The sequence below is a fragment of the Erithacus rubecula genome, assembly GCF_903797595.1.
Source record: "Erithacus rubecula genome assembly, chromosome: 20".
Classification (NCBI taxonomy): Eukaryota; Metazoa; Chordata; class Aves; order Passeriformes; family Muscicapidae; genus Erithacus; species Erithacus rubecula.
In genome coordinates this window covers 8,512,959-8,531,452 of record NC_136672.1, presented here as the reverse complement: position 1 = coordinate 8,531,452, position 18,494 = coordinate 8,512,959, and the positions used below count along the sequence as shown (strand labels likewise).

The 18,494-nt window shown below is 42.4% G+C and overlaps 2 protein-coding genes across 15 annotated transcripts in view; one reads left to right on the top strand and one right to left on the bottom strand.

The window, feature by feature from the left end:
* BPTF (bromodomain PHD finger transcription factor) overlaps positions 1-8,416 on the top strand; it is a 50,822-nt gene extending 42,406 nt beyond the window's left edge. For 11 of the 13 annotated variants that reach the window (XM_079323777.1, XM_079323772.1, XM_079323775.1 and 8 more), the window contains 5 exons: positions 3,019-3,192; positions 4,083-4,275; positions 5,187-5,271; positions 5,834-6,020; positions 7,510-8,416. In XM_079323777.1, the coding sequence (XP_079179903.1) occupies positions 3,019-3,192; positions 4,083-4,275; positions 5,187-5,271; positions 5,834-6,020; positions 7,510-7,546 (676 nt within the window). In that variant the 3' untranslated portion in view covers positions 7,547-8,416. Of the gene's footprint in view, positions 1-3,018; positions 3,193-4,082; positions 4,276-5,186; positions 5,272-5,833; positions 6,021-6,776 lie in introns of all 13 variants that reach the window. The other 2 variants (XM_079323779.1, XM_079323782.1) reach the window with 2 other exon arrangements.
* A 3,013-nt stretch (positions 8,417-11,429) lies between these two features.
* Positions 11,430-18,494, bottom strand: part of LOC306810700 (UPF0450 protein C17orf58 homolog) — an 8,443-nt gene continuing 1,378 nt past the window's right edge. The window contains exons 1-5 of one of the 2 annotated variants that reach the window (XM_079323580.1): positions 17,314-17,533; positions 14,934-15,515; positions 14,749-14,829; positions 13,122-13,313; positions 11,430-12,345 (exon numbers count right to left, since the gene is read on the bottom strand). In XM_079323580.1, the coding sequence (XP_079179706.1) occupies positions 12,158-12,345; positions 13,122-13,313; positions 14,749-14,829; positions 14,934-15,515; positions 17,314-17,365 (1,095 nt within the window). In that variant the 5' untranslated portion in view covers positions 17,366-17,533 and the 3' untranslated portion in view covers positions 11,430-12,157. Of the gene's footprint in view, positions 12,346-13,121; positions 13,314-14,748; positions 14,830-14,933; positions 15,516-17,313; positions 17,534-18,494 lie in introns of those variants that run through there. The other variant, XM_079323581.1, reaches the window with a different exon arrangement.

Below are 18,494 nucleotides of genomic sequence, written 5' to 3'. Positions count from 1 at the left end.
TTTTCCACTAGCAGTTACAAGTATTAACATACTCGATTGATACTGTTACTGTGCGTGGTTTATATTTTACTCGTTTGCATGTCTCCATTGTGTGACCTTCCTGTCTCACATGCACATACTCTTTTCTTTTTTTCCCCTCCGCTCTGTTACTCTTTCTTTTGCTGTTTTGCCTCTGCCTCAGAAGCAAGTGACAATTTGGTTTGAGCAATTTCTTGTGAAGTAGCTGATGTTCTTCAGAAATAGCTTTGGTACCGTCTTCCAATAAATTACTTGTTTTTGTAGGGCAGTACCCAGTAAAGGGGGGTCTGAGTCACTGGACTGCAGTTCACTTTGGACAATGTTTCAGGGAGAAATGGTTTCCATGAATTATTATTTGCATGCCAGGATTGATAAAAATGAACATTTAAGCATCTGACAAAGTGAAAACTGCAGTTCTCTGTAGTTTGATTCTGACTCTGAGGAAAAGTTACAGCACTTGTGAAGGTGCTGGAGTGGAGAATCCAGTGGATCCCAGGGGATAGTGCTACATGTTGCTGTTTAAGCTAGAGGTAACTAAGAGCAGTAGTTAGTAATGGTTAACACCTGAGAGCTGTGTAGAGATGTATGTATGATAAATTTGTCTTCAGAGCAATTCCAAGTAAGGGACAATACCCAGAAGTGTGAACTGGTACCATTTGATGGTACTTTAAGGGCTGATAACAGGGAAACCACAGATCCAGAGTGATGCCTTCACTCCAAGGGTCATGGTTCTTTATTCCAAATTTAGGGCCAGGACTAGGGGTCCTCTTGAGTTTCCTTCTAGCCTTTTTTGGGTTTTAATTATGTCTTTTAACAAAGTTGAGATATTTAGGGTTTTTTTCACCTTGGTTTTGAGTAGCTCTGACCATTGCACTGACTTCAGTGTGGGAAATGAGGCTGCTCCCTGGACTGCCAGTGCTGCAGGAAGAGCAGAATGATGCTCTGGCTGTTATGTCACTGTCACCTTGAGGGACATCCCCAGCCTCACTTAACTTTGTGTCAGGTTTTAGGCCACCCAGTGTACTTAGGAGAGACCTTGTTCTCTTGTTGTGATACCCAAGGTTTGTGTTATTGCATCTGGACTTAGTGAGTGAGCAAAGGGATTTGTTTGGCAGACTTTGTGTTGACTCCAGTGGTCATAGAGTGAATTTTGCTAGCTTGAATTGAGAACTGTGCTTCAGTGCACTGAACAAAATTTCAAGAAAATGGAATATCAGTAACTCAGTGGTATCCTTAGTAATATGATTGAGCACTGCTGCTTTGTTTTTTGTGAATTCTATATTTGATGTTCCTACAAATGATGTCTGTACTGTTGCAGTACATAATCCTTTCATTCTTTGCAAAGGAATTAGTCAAGTTTTAAAAGTTTACTGAGAGGTTTTTTTATAAGTTTTTTCATATATCTGTAGGCATTGGATTGTCTTCTTTGTGCTGGTGTCTCTTTTCTACTTCAGAAAAGATAGATGTGCTACTTGAAAAGCCAAGTTGTGGTATTTTATGAATACCCAGTGTATTTTCTTTGATTTACTAATACCTTGTAAGTTGTTTTGTGCTGTGTATTTTTATTGCAAATCTCTTACGTTTAGTTCTCATTCATTATACTCCAGGATTATAGGGATTTGCTGATGGTGTTTTCAAGGATGGTCAGTAAGGATATCTTTCTAAGATTCCTACTTAGATTCCAACTTATTTGTTAAATCATAATGTGGCACCTGCTCCACATTCCAGTGGTAGGGATTAGCATCTACACCTGGATGCAAATGTGCTCCCACATCACCAGGAGCAGACACAGCCTCTCTTGGGAGGAGGGCACAGGCTGAGTTGCTGATTGTTGTCAGAATCTATATCTAGCCATTCTTTATGGAAATTGGATTGTGTGATACTTCTTTTAGGACTTGCCTGAGTGAAAAACAAGAGAAAAGGCAGGATCTGAGTGCCCAAGATGTGTGCAGAGGCACAGGAAATCAGAGATGCTTCCTGTGGAACGTGGGGTAGCTACTGCCCTGTTGGTGCTGTGGTGTCCCCAGGGTGTTGCCTGCAGCCTGACAGGGTGGCAGGAATTGCTACAGCAGCACTTGGCAGGGGGTTGAGGTCTCCAAAATCCAGGAGGATGGAGCTTCTGAGTCCACTTGCTTTTGCTTAGGCAGAGTATGGATGTGAGCGTCGCCCATCTGGTTGTCACTGGTTCATAGGTGTGTTCTGAGGGATCCATACACAAGTTACAAACATCCTGGCATAATATTTTACACTTTTGTCACATCATTCTGTGCAAGGTCCCATCCCCATGATTCTGTCCCTGGTTCCCTTCACTTTGTGTCATACCATACCTGGTTCTGTCACACAGCTGTGTCTGAGAGGAGACATTATTCACTCAAAATTCCACTATGTCACAGTTTTAAGTAGTTTATTATCAGTTTTTCAGTGCACAGCAACCCCCCAAAAGAACCCCCACCAAGATTTAAAATTGACAATCATGCCCTGACCCCATTTTCTTTTGTATCATTACACCAAGATGTACCTACACACTGCTGGTTGCATGTTCTTGTAGTGTACTCGTAACTCCTAGTTGGTGTTTGCGCTTTGCTTTTGTTTTTTAAAAATTAACTGAGACCTACATTTTCAAACCTTAAAGAAATGTTTCAGTGGCTTTTGAGCTGCAATTTTGAAAATGTAAACCTTTTCCTTTGGCCTTGTCTTTTTGTGCCTTTGATAGTTTTTCACACACACGTTGAAGACAGTAGATTTTTAGCCCATAGCTTTGTCAAAGTCTAGTTACATATTAATATGTACATATTAATACATGTGCATTTTGATGAATTGTCAAATTAAAATTGACCCAAGTGACCTTACTGCCAGTCTAGCTGCAGCATGAGATGTAAGGATAGGAAGCTGAGACAGAAAGTAGCACAGCATCAAGCACATCAGAGAGAAATGCAGGGAAAAGTGCCATGCCATTTGAAATGACAATTACATTGTCATTTTCATTGTGAACACTTTTAGGTTCTATATTGGCTGTGATCTTTGTACTAACTGGTATCATGGAGAATGTGTTGGAATCACAGAAAAGGAGGCTAAGAAAATGGATGTGTACATCTGTAATGAGTGTAAACGGGCACAAGAGGGCAGCAGTGAGGAGTTGTACTGTATCTGCAGAACACCTTATGATGAGTCGCAGTGAGTTCGGATAAGAACCTCTTATTCCATGTCTAGGTAGCAAAACTGCTCTGACTGTGCTTTCCTGTTCCTTGCAAAGAGTAAAAAACGAGTTATTCTGCATATATTGTATTCATTCGTAATACAAATTGCTTTCCAGTAATTGTCTCCCCCTTCCAAATGTTTGTGTTTAGTAAATGTTTAGGAAAAGTGAAGTCCCTCAGGGTGGTTAAAATGTATTGTGGTTTTTCTTTTTAATAACAAACTACTAAAACTCCATGTACTTTAAATTGGGATTTATTTTCTTTTTTTTTTTAATTTTATTTAACAGGGGATGGTTAGAAAGACTAAAATACAAATGCTAAGTTTAGTGAATTTTTTTGTGGTTTAATCTGATCTGTCTGGAGAGCATAATTTTAGTATGGGGGTATATGGTCTGTATGTGATTGTATATATGTGAATTATATACATTTGTTTACTGTAAGGCTTTGTGTCATAGAATACTCCCTCTGTATTCAGTTACAAGGCTGAAGCTTCCATATGAAAAGTGCTTGTATGGAGTGAAACAAGCCCTAGTTGTAGTCCAGTTTGTGCAAAATGCATCTTGAATTGGTTTGGATACTGGCTGGGTGAGGCTTCTGGCTTTACACTGTTCCTTTCATCTCTAAAGCAGAGGAATTATTTTTGTAATCTTGATTGCTTGAAAGTATAAAATTTAGGAACGTGTTTTGAAACGGTCTGTAAATACAAAAGCAGTTGGAGTAGAATTTGTCACTGAAACCTGATGTTACCTGTTGCTTTTAATCATACCAAGTATCTGCTTGTGTGCAGGGGATGGCAGGTTTATGTGTTTAAATGTAACCTGGACTTGCAATAGATGAAGCCACTGACATTTGTTTTGGCCCTTGCAGATTTTACATAGGCTGTGACCGGTGTCAGAACTGGTACCACGGGCGCTGCGTGGGCATCCTGCAGAGCGAGGCCGATCTCATCGACGAGTACGTGTGTCCCCAGTGCCAGTCCACAGAGGATGCCATGACTGTGCTCAGTCCACTCACAGATAAAGATTATGAAGGCTTGAGGAGGGTCCTGCGCTCCCTGCAGGTGAGGACAAGGCTGGCAGCACCAGGGAGTGGGAAATCTCAGTTTGGGAGGAATTTATTATTAAATTATTTTTATTAGCTCTGAGATTTGAGGGAATGGCAAAACTCTACCGCTGTGTCAGCTGCAAACTTGCTTGGTGTTATTGTGCTGAGGAATAATTGCAATAATTAGTAAATCACTGCTCCTGAGTGGGTGAAACTAAACAATCCCTTCAGGGAAAGGCTTTTAAAGGAAGCAGATTTAGAATCCCAAAAAGCAGAGTGGGAGCCCAACTGCACAGGGTATGGAAGGTGCAGTGTTCTGTTCTCAGATCAGTTTTCTGTGGGTTGTGATCCACACTTCCTTACTTTAATTGAGTGTTACCAGATTTCAGGAGTGTTCTCACAGGGTGATCATTATCAGCATGTAAATGATGGCATCCTGATAATAAGAATAATGTCTGATATTTCTGGTTTGTCTGTCACTCACAAATAGGCTTTTTCTGCTACCATGGTAAAGAATTTTTAAGTATTCTGGTAAAATTCTTAAAATCATGGTAACAGAAATCCTCTAAGTAATATTTTGCATTGTCGTGTACTTTGCATGCAGTTATAAAAGCATATTAATTTCAGGGTATTTGAAAGCACTCTCAGTAAATTCATGTTGTTCTTTTCCATGCAGCCTGTTCAGCACAGTATCCTGTTATGTCTGAATTTCAGTTTCCTGTTTTGAAGCTCAACTACTGGGTCACTGACATTTAAAACTTTACCCAGGCATCAGATGAGAACTGGTTCCTTTTTCATATAATCCTGTACTTCTTCCTGAAATTCAACTCCAGACCCCAACAGATAAAAGGATGAAAATATTTACCTATTAGTAGTGCCTAATTTAACTTAATTTTATGTTTTTATTCTCTCCTGTTTCCCTGCTAGGCTCACAAAATGGCATGGCCATTCCTAGAACCAGTAGATCCCAACGATGCACCAGATTATTATGGTGTCATCAAAGAACCAATGGGTAAGTGTTGGTGAAAACAGCCTGAGTGAGTGGGTTTGGGCTTTGGAATAGCAAGTTAATTTCCTGCTGACATGTTCCAGCCATATTTTGCAAAATACACAGGTTAGGTGCTGAAACACTGTGATTTCTCACTGATATATTCAGAAGTTCATGAGGGCTGTTTTATCTGCTTCTAGGTTGACTCCTTCTCCCTAAATACTTCCAGTCTCACAGATGAATGTGGAAGTCAGTGCAGCAATAGGATAGAATTCATGGTTTTAAATTTTCTTTATTCAAAGAGGACAATTCTTTTCTGTCTCTGTAATGAGCTCTTCCTCCAAAGGTTGGCATATGTACTCCAGAGGCTGAGAAGGAGGTGATGCTATGGTGATTCTTGCATTTTAATGAATTTCCATATTCACAACATATTCATGCCTAAGTGTCTCTTCTGAGGGAGACCTGCTGCTGTCACCAGTCACAGCCAGAATTCCTGGATAATGCTTTGTTTCCCACAGTCTTGATGATGTAGATTTCTATTTAGGATAAAAGTCTCTCATTAAAACAATCTTTGGTTTCTTTAAAGACCTTGCTACCATGGAAGAAAGAATCCTGAAACGCTACTACAAAAAGGTCACAGAGTTTGTGGCAGACATGACCAAAATTTTTGATAACTGCCGTTACTACAATCCAAGTGACTCCCCTTTCTACCAGTGTGCAGAAGTTCTTGAGTCTTTCTTTGTACAGAAACTAAAAGGATTTAAGGCAAGCAGGTAAGTTGGAGTGTTCCTAACCACAGGTGTTGTGTTGACCCCTGAAATCTCCTTTCTAAGATTAAATTGCATTCACACTGGGATTTGCTGCTCTGAGCGCTTTCCTGGAAAACTTTGTCAAAATTGAGGCTTAAATGTGATTTCATGAAGGTTATTTTGGAATATTTATTCAAAAAGAGTTGTTAAAAGTTTGGGGGGTGTCATAAGTTTGCAAAATTCGAGTGACATTTCAACTCATTGCTGCAGAAAACTTAATAATTTCTGATCAGGACAAACAGTGTGTCTGAGTTGTGCTGATGTTCTACTCTGCAGTTAATACTTCTCATGCTAATAAGAGACAATCCTGAAGCTTATAATCCAATGCAAGAAATTAAAATACTTCAGTGTTACTCCTTCTCTCATCTTTTTATCATTTACCAGCTTTGAAACAGGGGAGTAAGTAAGGTTTAAAGTAGAGTACAAAAAATAAAACATTCAAAATTTACCTTTCAAAATTAAACTTTTAAATTATTTTTTTGAAGATGGGCTGATTTAGAGCATTTCCCTTACATGGACATTCCTAAAAAAGGATGTGCATTTTTTTTCCAGTTTAATACTGTAATAATGTCTTTTGTCAGGTGGTTTTCAACCCATGTTTGTGTCTCTGCCATTAGCTGGGTCCCCAGCACTCCCTGTGCTTGCCCACTGATTTCATTGCTGCATCTTATTTATTGTTGTTTTTCATTTATACCATCCGTCTTCTTTCTTTTCTTGCAGATTGTGATATCTTTAGTCTGAACTTTTTAAACTGGAATCAGAACTGGATGTTGGGGTCACTTTATTGTACAATCCAATGACATTAAACAGCCCTAAAAATCCAGATAATTTGTCTAAAAAGTAAATGTTGTTTTTGTTGCCAGCAGTCACACTGGTGAACATAACTGTATTAACAAAAAACTGTTGAGTTCCTCAAATACTGTATTGAGAAAAAGGAAAATTCATCATGGAAACTTTGTATTCTGTTGTTTTAGTTTAAGTCACTAATAAAACTGTGAATGTCAAAGAGGAGTTTTGCTGAACTCTGCTTAGGAAAAATGTGATTTTAACATGGCTGGGTTTTTTTTTTTCTAGTAAGTTAATCCAAAGACTTATTGAATAAATTTGAGCAAAGTAGATCTTATAAATATTCACAACTAAAAATGTCTTTTTGCTTTCCTTGTGATGGACTACTATTTTGTAAATATGTGAGTAAAACTGATTTCAGGCATTCTGGAAAATCCCAGTGACACACTGCATTTTACAAGTACTGAAATATTTGTATTCTGGAGGAGAAAATGGGCTTAAAATTCAGAACGAGAATTACTATTTTTTTCTCAAGGGGAAAAAAAATAAATGAAAGCAACATGGTGGTAATTCCCTCATTGTGATTTATTTTTGGCAACACCTTGCAGCAACTGTGTTCTCCAAACTGAAGGGTGCTTAATTCTTCACTTTCTTCTGTATTCTGCAGGTCCCATAACAACAAACTGCAGTCTACAGCTTCTTAGAGTTCAGCGTGTTAACCAAACACACGAGCAAGGATCTGGTTGTCTGACAATTTTTAATTAAGGAGCCAGATGTTTTTAGTCAGGTTATCCTGACAAGACTTGATGTAAACTGCGTTTTTATTGGTCACAACAGTCAAATAATATTCTTGGCTTATTTTGTCCAAAGGACAAAGAAATAAAAATCAGCAGCACCACTTTCTTGTCAAGATCAAATTGTTGTACTATTGTGGCAGAAGCAGGAAAACTTTGTTTTCTTGAAGGAGAGAGAGAAAGAAAGCAAGAAAAAAGATACAGTAAATGGGGTCACGATTAACTCCATGGAAATGCCACGTCTGTTCTTCAGTGAAGAAGCTGGTTTAAAGTCCACACAGAAAACTTTGACTGTATTTATTTATTGTTGCAAAAAAGACGCTTTTTTATTGCTGCCCTCATTTGTCAGCTAATTATTTTTTCTTATAAAATCCAGCCCCGGTTCCATGTAATCCATTCTGTATCTTAACATGATTCCTGTAGGTAAAAGTACAAGAAGACCTCTAGATGTCTTTTCTTTCTATGAAAGGAGCTGCTATGTACACATGTGCACACACACAGGACTGGGAATCAACAAGGAGTTTATCATTCATGGTAGATAAAAACAAGCTTGCATAAAAGTTGGGCTGAGTGGTCATGGACTACAGACTCTGTTGCCTTGAATATAACAAACAGTACAATTTGTCATTTACTCTGCACCAGACTGAACTGAGTAAAATCTATTTGAAGGTATCTTGTTTGTAAACATTTGTCAGATTCTAATTTTTTTTTTCTTTTGTATTAAAATTCAAAATATGGATGTATATGAAACAAAATAAATGGAGATCATTGTTCTCCCCACAGCCGTAGGTGTGTTTGAGTGTGTGCTGCCACGTGTGTGAGACACTTTGGGGATCTGTGCAGGAGTGTAGGGAGTGCAAGGAGCAGGGGTGGGAATGGCCAGGGAGCTGCAGCCCTGTTATCCCAGCAGAGCATTCCCACAGGGGTGCCTGAAGGACTGTGGAGGGCAGGAGGTGTTTGGGAGGTGTCCCTGTCCCCAGAGCTCAGTGGTGTGTGCAGTGCTCTGTGATTGTACCCCGGGAGCCTCGGGGCTGCCTCCTGTTTCCTGTGCCAGCAGCGCTGCCCTGGGAGATCAGCTGGAGCCCAAGAAGAGGCAAATTGCAGATGAGGAGGCTTTTCTTTCTCTGTGTGTGACTGACTTCCTCTGGTACCTGTCTGTAGTTCCCTGCCCTGGTTTCTCTGCAGCTCCTCACCCAGCTGGCCAGCTTTTGCACTAACTCACAATCAACTTCTGTTCTGCAGTGGTCTGGGATTTTCCTGATTTATGGATAAGCTCTTTTTGGGTTTAACCTCACACCTTGCTATGCAAGAACCTCCTCTGTTGTTTTTCTTAAAAAAGATGTTGCTACTGACCACCCTTTCTTACACTTCCAGCTCAGGTGTTCAGGTTCTTCTGGGGGGATTTTATCTACTAAAAACCTGTGTGTTTTTGTACATACAAACGTTGTCATTTAACCTATCTGTAAAAATTACTATTTGTTCAGTGTGGAAACAATAATCCATTTATGCTTCTGAAAGTCAAAGAAGAGTAGTTGCATTTAGGTTATGTTGTCCTTTGAAGTTTTAAAAAAATGCTGCATATTGTAAGCATTGTGTTTTTAATGGGACAAGGAAAAACAGCACTGGGACATATCCTGCATCTCATCCCAATTTCTCAGCATTTCTGTACTATTTATTCATACCTAAATCCATATTGACATGATTTAAACCTTTCATACCTGTAGGCAATAGATTGCTGTTTTTAACAAATTGTGGCAAACTGAAGAGTACTTTTTTGTACCTTATAGAACACGTCATCCTAGACAAATAAAGTAATGTGTTTGACATGGATTTGGTGGTGTTTCTAATGAAACATTGATAATGTTATTGGATATAGGTCTTGGCTTTGCCAGATCATATGTAACTGTGAATCAGGCTGAGTAGGGAAATAATCCATACATATAATTTAATGCTGCTGTTTAATCATCCAACCCAAACCATTTTTTGATTCCCTGGGAGCCTCTTTCAGTGTGTTCAGTTCCCATTGGGCAGGTCAAGGTACTTCTCTGGATTTAGTAGTGGTGATGTTTTATAGTTAAATGGTGTTACAGGAAATAAATCACTTGTAATTAATCCCCAGCTGCCATCAAGCATAAAGTTCATAAGGTTTGTGATCTCTGCTCAGTCCTTGTCCTCTTTGTATTTTATAAATTATTGCAACCGTTGTTTTGAAATAGTCATATGTTGTGAGATATTGATAATGTGAGCTGTGCCAGTTTGATTTTCCTTTTCTATCTCCTCAGATTTGAAGCAAGTGTCCTCAACCTCAGTTTAGTTCATGCAGAAGTTAATGGAGATTTAAAGTGCAGTAAGAAGTTGGATTTACCCTAAAGCCTTGAGTAAAGCCCTGGACAGATGGGATGAGAACAGTTATTCCTTTACACCAAGACTTCTGTGTGGTGGCAGCAGGATTTTCCATACTTATCCTGCTGGAAAGGAAATTATTGACTGTGAGGTACCAAAATTACCATGGCAGTTGTTGAACATGAGTGCCATCCAGTTCCCAGTGTGGTTATTGCTGGGAGGGTTTGGGGATAGCAAGTGCAAGACTGGAAATCCTGTCAATCTAGGAATTGTTCAGGAGGATTGTTTAGTATGTGATGAGCCTGGTGACAACAGTCCTGCTCCTGCTCCAGCCCTGTCTCAGCAGGGCTGTGACACAGAGGGATTTGTTGGGAGCATTTTAAGGAGGGTCCTTCCAATCAAGAAGGGAAAGGTAACAGGACTTGGTAGCACAGGAGGATAAATGGATAAATGGCTTTTCAGGCTCCCAGAGCAACATCTGTGTCCCAGTTTTGTGTCAGTTATGGGCACTGAACTCTGGCTTGGGATGTCCTTAGCCCTGGTGTCCTGTGCTTGTCTCTTCCCAGAGGCAGCACAGGGAGGTTTGTGCTGGGTTTGTGCACACACTCCCCTGGGCTGGAGCAGGATAATGGGAATGGGGCTGGGCTGCTGCTCTGGCCTGGAGGAGTTGCTGCTTAGTCCCTGGACTTCCCCTGAAAATAGAAACAAAGAAACTCGAGATGCACATGTAACCCTTCCTTCTTCTGTCCCTCCCAGTCGCTCTGGGGCTTTGATTCATTGCCAGAACAGTCCTGCTGCCAAATCAAAACCCCCTCACATTTTCTCAGGAAAATTCCATCAATCCATAATGTGCTCCATGCAAAATCTTTCACATACCAAAAGTGATGGTACTTTTTAGGTGGACTCATACTATGAGTAAATTTCTATCCTGCAGTGAAAACCATTTGGGTCCCAAATATGGGATGTTTGGTTTTGGTATTTGGCTCCATACCAAGAAATACTTGATGCAGCATAGCCCATCCTATCCCATCCCCTGCTCCATGGCTTTCCAGTGATACTAAATGAAGCTGCAGAGATGTGTGATAAGTACAGTGTGTCAGAACTACCTCGTTTCAAAACACAAAATGCTTCTACGGAAGCCACTGCTTCCTGTGGCAGGTCACATCATATCACTGTGCATGTGGGGTTTTAAGCTGCATTTTAAAAATTTCTTAATATAAATATGTATCAAATCCTCAGCCAACTTGTTGCACGAGGAGGTGCCTTTGTGTGACATCATTACAACAAATTTTTTGGGTTTTCCAGAACCCAGGAAACATTGAAAGCAGAACCTCATGAGCATTTTATTAGTTTCTTTTACAGGCTTATTATCTGTGAATACTGACTGGGAGCAACAAACATCTCAATTTCACCACATTAAAGGTACTAACACATTGTCTTTTTGATTTAAAAAAAGTAACTTTACTCTTGTGCAAGTACAATCTTGGCAATATTTCTCTTGGGGAATGGCATTCAGCACAGCTCTGGGATGAAGTGCCCAGGCACACCCAGTGTGTGCAGCACATGCTCATTTTTCCTTCCCTGTATTTGTGTTTTGCAGTTCCTGATTTGCTTTCAGTCAGTGTGTTCATATACTCAAATTATTACACTCTATTCTGTGTGCTTTGTGTGAACACCCAGCTCTGCTGGAAGAATGGTGTAATTTCTAGAAATACCATGAACACGGTTGAGGGGACAAAAATAATATAAATGGTGCTTAGTGGTGTTGGTTTCTCTGAAATCAAATGCATGTGATACTTTAGGCAGAACTGTGAAAGCACAGTGAGCATCCTGTGCAGATAAAGCTGTGGTATCATCTGTGTTCAAGGTGAAGGGTTCAAAGTGCAGTTGTTGTGTACTGAGGACGAAGCTCCGGAATTTTGCATTACAGATTATTCAAGGCACACTGCAGCAGGGAAAGCAACAATAACCTGTGTTTCTGAAAGCAGCTGGAGCAAATTCACAGCCAGTTACCATTCCCATTCCCATTCCTGACTTCTGTGCTGAACCTCACCAGGGGTGCCTGCTCGAGGCACAGAAGTGTTGGATCGCGGTTCTGGAGGGAGCGCTGCCCATGCCCAGCTGTGCTCTGAGCGTGGATCCCGCTGCTCCCACATCCTGCACGGAGCTCCTGGAGCCTTATGGACACTTGGAGCGTGCTGCCCTCACCCTGAGATCCCTTTTCCTGTTGAATCTCCTCACGTAGCTGCTGCTGCTCCCGACCCAGCCGTCCCCCGGGCGCAGCCGCCCGCGCAGGGCTGGCAGCAGCTCGGCGGGCACCTGCCGGCGCTTGTGGTAGATGTGTCCCATCACGATGGACCTGCTGCCTGCAACAGGCAAAACAAAACAAACAGGGCCATCAGGATGGACCTGCTGCCTGCAACAGGCAAAACAAAACAAACAGAGCCATCAGGATGGACCTGCTGCCTGCAACAGGCAAAACAAAACAAACAGGGCCATCAGGATGGACCTGCTGCCTGCAACAGGCAAAACAAAACAAACAGGGCCATCAGGATGGACCTGCTGCCTGCAACAGGCAAAACAAAACAAACAGAGCCATCAGGATGGACCTGCTGCCTGCAACAGCAAAACAAAACAAACAGGGCTGCTGAGCCACAAGGAATGAACGGGGGTCACTCTGAGAGCACCGGGGTGGGAACAGATGTGAAGTTGTGCCTGTGGAAACACCCTGAATGTTGGGCACCCTGAGCTCTGCTGGGACCTGGGTGTGGTGCTGGCATGGAAATGATGATTTATTGTTGGGGGAAATGCTGGTATTTGATAAACTTGCACTTAAAAGGAAAACAATGATTTACAAAGACACCAGCTCAGGCTCTTGCTTATGTTGTTTTAGGAATCCTGAAAACTTGCTATCATTTTGCAACTGGACAGAATTAAGAGCTACGCTGGTACCTGACTTCTTCATGCAGCTGGTTCTCTTGTGAAAGTTTGGAGAAACTTGGAAGGAAAAAAAGGCCTCAGCTTTGAGTAAATACTTTTCCAAATTTTCCCAACAACCAGCCTAAGCCTATTAAAGTAGGGCAGACTAAGATTGCAGTGCATGCAGGGGAATAGCAGAATGGATTTAGCTGGAAGGATTTACCAAGTTTAAAGTCTGGACATGGTTTACTGCAGTTTGAAGTATCCACAACCAGGATGTGAACTCGGAAGAAGGCGGCGTCAGGAGTGACGTACAGGCGACTCATCTTGTACAATCCATCCCTGTCTACCAGCAGGGTAACCCACTGGACTCCATTCCCCAGGCTTTCCAGGTTATAAACAATTCCATTCACTGCTGTTTTAAGGGAGAGGGGAAAATAGCATCAGATTGTATATCGTGGCAATTTTCAGGGTATGTGTGAAGGTTGTCATTTAAAATGCTGTAAAGGAAGTGTCAGCAGCAAACCTTTGGCTCAAGAGTGGGCAGTAGGAATTGCTTCAAATAATCACATCTGGTGAGGTCATTGCTGCTTTGCAAACCTTGTGCTTTACAGGTTTGAGGTGTTTCTAACTGAAGAAAGCAATGGGTTTGGTACCATTTTACATCCTGATATATAAAAAGTGGACACATATACCTAACAAAGTAAAATTTTCAAATTTAAAACTTCACAATGAAGTTTAAAAGCCAGACTGGTAATGAAACAGTTTGGCTTTTGAAATAAAAGGCTCTTGTCATACCAAGAGATAAGAGCACCAAGTAGGTTGTGTTGGGAGCTCAGACAAGCACTTCATGCTGTTCTCCCAATTTCTGGCTCTGGCAAGTGCTGAGCTGAGTGCAGGGATGGGAAAACAGCACAATGTTAGTGGGGCTACTGTACCTGGTGTTACACCTGCCTCAAGGGAAGAGTTCTGATTCAGTAATTTATTCTTTTATCTGCACTGTAAATGTAAAGAAAGGAAAAGTTCTCTCTGCTGCTGTGGAACTTTGGCTCATCTGTTGCTCAGACTTTTTCCTACCTGTCCTTTCAGTTTAGGAGCAGAGCTGTTGGTTAAGGGCTAAAACACACAGAGGTCGGGTTGCTGTGAAGCCCATGTGGGACAGGAATGTGTGAGAGTGGTAAAAACCAAAGCAGGACAGCATTTGTAAAAAGCACTTCCTGGCTTCTCCATTTAGAGAAAACAGATGTCTCCTAACGTGTTTATGTTCTACAAATGGAAACATCTGTTACCACTGGGCTTGTATTTTCCTTATCTCTTAAAATACTGTGAGAAAAAGTTGGTATCTGTTTCACAAGTCTGTAAGCACAAGGCAGGGTTTCAGTCAGAAAATGTTTGTCCTTAAAGAGTCTTAAACAAAAATACCAGGCTGTTTCCTGCCACCTTTAGTTGTATCAATATGAGCACAAAGACTAAAGACACTGAATCCTAAGAAACTTCAAGGAGAATCACAGTTCTAGTTCTTCTTGGTTTCAAACTTCAATCTCCAAAATCAAACTTGCTCTAAATAGTAAGAGATAAATAACCCAGTTGAAATGTTTAATCTGAGAGTGTCTAAAATGATTGGTGTTTTCAGTTCCATTGACCAGTCCCAAGGACAAAGACACAAGGACATCCAGAGGAAACAGAAAAAAGGACAGTACTAGCCCCAGGTAGGGAAAGGGTAATGCAAGTATGTTTATGAAGAACTGTGATTTTTGAATACTTGGTAATTGTTTAGCATACTTACCATATCTTAATCACAGCATTTTAAAAGTAGAAGTGACAAGTGGACAGAAGGTCCTACCACCTACCAAACTCACTGGCACAGAAAGCCTCCACTTCATCCCACTCCTTCCTGCACTCGCTCAGACACATCTTCTCCTTGTCAGCATCTGCAACAGGAGCAGAGCCTGAGGGACAGACACGGCCCCTTTGGGCAGCTCTCATCCCATTTGCAATGAAAGCCTTTGGGAAGCTCTGGCAGCCTGTCCCTTACCTTTCCTCAGCTCCCCCAGGTGGCTGGGGCTGGGTGACCAGCGGTTGGTGACCCAGGAGGGTTTGGGGATCCTGGCGAAGGGCTCGGGCTGTTTGTGGGGCACTGCCTTCCCTGCTCGGTTGAAGTGGTGCGGCGTGCTGGGCTCGTTTGACTCCAGTGTTGCAGAGTCTGGAACAGGCTGAGCTTGCAGCAGGGACGTGCCCTTTGTGTGGGAGGGGAGGGCAGGAGCCCCCAGGCTGTTGGCAGCCTTGGCCAGCCGCCGGTCCGTGTGCCGCCTGTTGGCCCGGCCCGGCTCCAGCGCGGCGGGAGGATCCCCCCTGGGCTGCCCCAGCGGCTTCCTCAGCCCCGTGCTGTTTTCCAGGGAAGGCTCCCCGCGTTTCTTCTTGTCATTGTTGAGGGAGGGGATCCCCGGGGGCCTTGGCTGCTGCAGGAGGGCGGGTGCCATCCCCGGGAGCCCGGGATTGCCGCTGGCACTGCCCGTGCCCCGCGCTGGCACCTTCACCCGCACGGCAGCAGCAGCTGCTGAGCTAAAAACATCTTTGCTGAGAGCCTGCCCGGGTTTCTCAGCATAGGGCAGGGATCCTACAGGCCAAAAAACAGAAACAAAATCAGTGTTTTAAGCCTTTTTTTTCCAAGTGCTTCAGAATGGGAAGATTTGAAGCTCTAATCTATACGTAAGACCTTCAACAATAAGACAAAGTACTAATAAATAGCTCAATAGATGAAGCATCCATCCCATCTCAATAGATGAAGCACAGTAGAGCTCCTCATTCCTCTATTCAGATATTGAAGGTTCGGTACAGGGAATGCAGCTGTGTGAGCAAAACAGGAGATTTGCATTTTTACATTATTATTGTTGCAAATTAAAAACAAACCCTTTTCTCAAACCCCTGAATCTCCAGGGAGCATCTGAGGAAACAAGGTTCATGTTGCCATTTGGGATGCTTGTTTAAAAGACCATGACAGCAGAACTATTTGATTTTCCCATCCATGGGATGCCTGTTGACAATGTCATCCAGACTCTTCAGGGGCTTTGGATGCTACTAGAAAGGTTTTTGTCCACACTTTTGAATCTCTCACTGGAGCATATAGTAGCAGTAATTAGACCAGTGCTGCTGAGTAACAATTATTTCAAGGCTTTGCTTAATTTGAGACAACATGGGTTGAGAGAGAGAGAGGAAGTATCTGGGAATCCAGGGTAAAAATAACTTAATGCACTGTTCACATGAGCTGGGCAGTCACCCACACTTTCATTTATACCTTCACCTTGTTCTCTTGAATCTCACAAAGCAAAATGACCAGGGTTTAGCCTGGCAGGAGAGAAATTTCCCCTGGCAGTCCATTTTCCTGTTCCTTTAGCCCTTCCCTGCATGCCTGCAGTGAGCCAGCAGAGTTTTCACAGAGCTCACCCACACACAGCCTCTGTCTGGTGTTCATGGCCGTGGTTATTCTGTGTAGGAGGCTGATCCCAGCTCCTTGTGTGAAAAGAAAGATTTGACATACACAGATGAGCAACGTCCTGGTTTATCTCCTATAATTGACTCAACTGCTGACCTTGCCACTTCTCCCCCTGTGCTCTCACCAGCTGCTGTCATGGGAAAGATTCCCTGATATTTGGGCTGGCCACACGTAAAGTCAAAAGAATGTCCATGGAGAGAGGGGTGGAAGAAGTCCAAGCTGCCAAAAGCAGCAGGCAAGGGGGGTTTGGAGATGGCTCCATGTGGAGCTATGTCCTCTGAACAGGTGTCTCAGACTGGGGTGTGTAAATAAACTCTTCTACCACTTCATTATGCCTCCTCAGTCACGGATTATATCAAGAAATAGTTCATTTTTCTCTACTCAATCTGTTCAGGACCTTGGGGTTCCTCCTCCTGTACCAGCATATTCCTGTCTAGTTGTTACAACCTAAGAAATACGACTGCAACATAACCAAATCCCAGTGGAACAGATGTAAATGCTATTTCTGTTCTGTCAGTGAGGCACTAAAACTGAAATAAATCCACTCAGGACAGCTTGCTGCAGGCACACTGAACATGTTAAAGTCAGGCACCTGGAGCTACAGGTGAAGGGGACTAAAAGAGAAAGGTCACATACAAATTACAAAAATTCCAGATGCAGAAACAAATCCAACTTCACCTGCCACTAGTGGCTGGCAGGACAGAGCACCAGCTCCCTGCCTGCTTCTGCCAGGTGTTCTTAATTCTTCCCAATGCTGACAAATTAAATATTGCAATTTACATTCCCATCCCACAAACAAGTTGAAATGTTTCTTTCTTTTGCTGTTACCTGCTGAAAAGGCAGGTTTGTAGGAATGTTTTTAGCCTCCCCTGATTCCCAAGGCAGATGTGCCCCAGCCCCACTCTGAAGGTAACAGACTTACCAGAAGATGATCTAATGACAAAGCAGAGGAGCCAGAACACTTGGGTTGTCATTTTGAAGTAAAGATTTTCCAGACTCAAAATGAACTGGAGTCTTTTATGCCCTTCCCCCGATTCATGCTAATGAGAGGCAGCCTGAGGGGAAACGGGAATCAGTGCTGGACAACCCCCTGGAGCAGGACCAAGCTGCTGCCTCCAGCAGCCCTGCCTGCGGGGAATGTGCTCCTTCCCATCGGGAACAGCCCCCTGGTGCATCACCTGTGACCTGGGAATAACACACCCACACTGCTTTGGCCAGCACGTTTTTATTTTGGGGACAGTCTTACCCTCCTATGGCACTGTGTAGGGAAAAATCACGGGGAACAAGCCTGGTTTTCCTGGCTGTGTAAACCGGAGGGGATTTGGGAGATGCTGAAACGTTCCCTGGGATGCAGGGTCTGTAAAGGATGTGCATGACAATGGAACGTGTTTGGGAATTTCTGGCCACCTCCAGTGATACAGCTGCTAATCTCCTCTTTTAGTTTCAGGAACCAGTTTCGGTGATGCTTTTCAGACTGAAAAATGCAGTAGTGACTGTCCAGTGCAAGGGAAAACTCTGCTGATCTCACACAGCTTTATTTTTAAATCTCTCTTTGCCATCATGAAAAACTCTGCAATTTTTCACGCACCAAGCCAACCCTGATTTGGATTACTGAATTAAGAAGGTTTATTTCTAAGTGACCTTATTGCCACACAAGATTTCCATTGTGACAGTTTAACTCACCAGCTGCTGCCGGGTGCTGTGGAAGCTGCTCACAACTTCAAGGGACAATCAACAACTTAAAAACTCCATAAAGGCATGAAAACTCACCCTTGACAGAAAATCTAATCCTCAGCAATGCCTGTGGCATAGGATTCTGTGTTGCTTAGTTTAAGCACTTTTGTTTTGTCCTGCCTTAATTAAGCATTTCAATAGGATTCCCAAAAGCTCAGGGCTTTGGCTCCAGCAGCAATGTGAGAAGGAAGATACAGAAAATTCATCAGAATAGTGTGGAATGTAAGTGACATTTCACCACATCTGTTACTCAAGGAGTTACATTTCTACTGCAGCACTTACTAATCCTTGTTTTCTTCTGTTATTTGAAACATTTTAATTCCAGAACTATCCCAAGATAGCAATTAAGGGAACAGGAATGTAAACTGG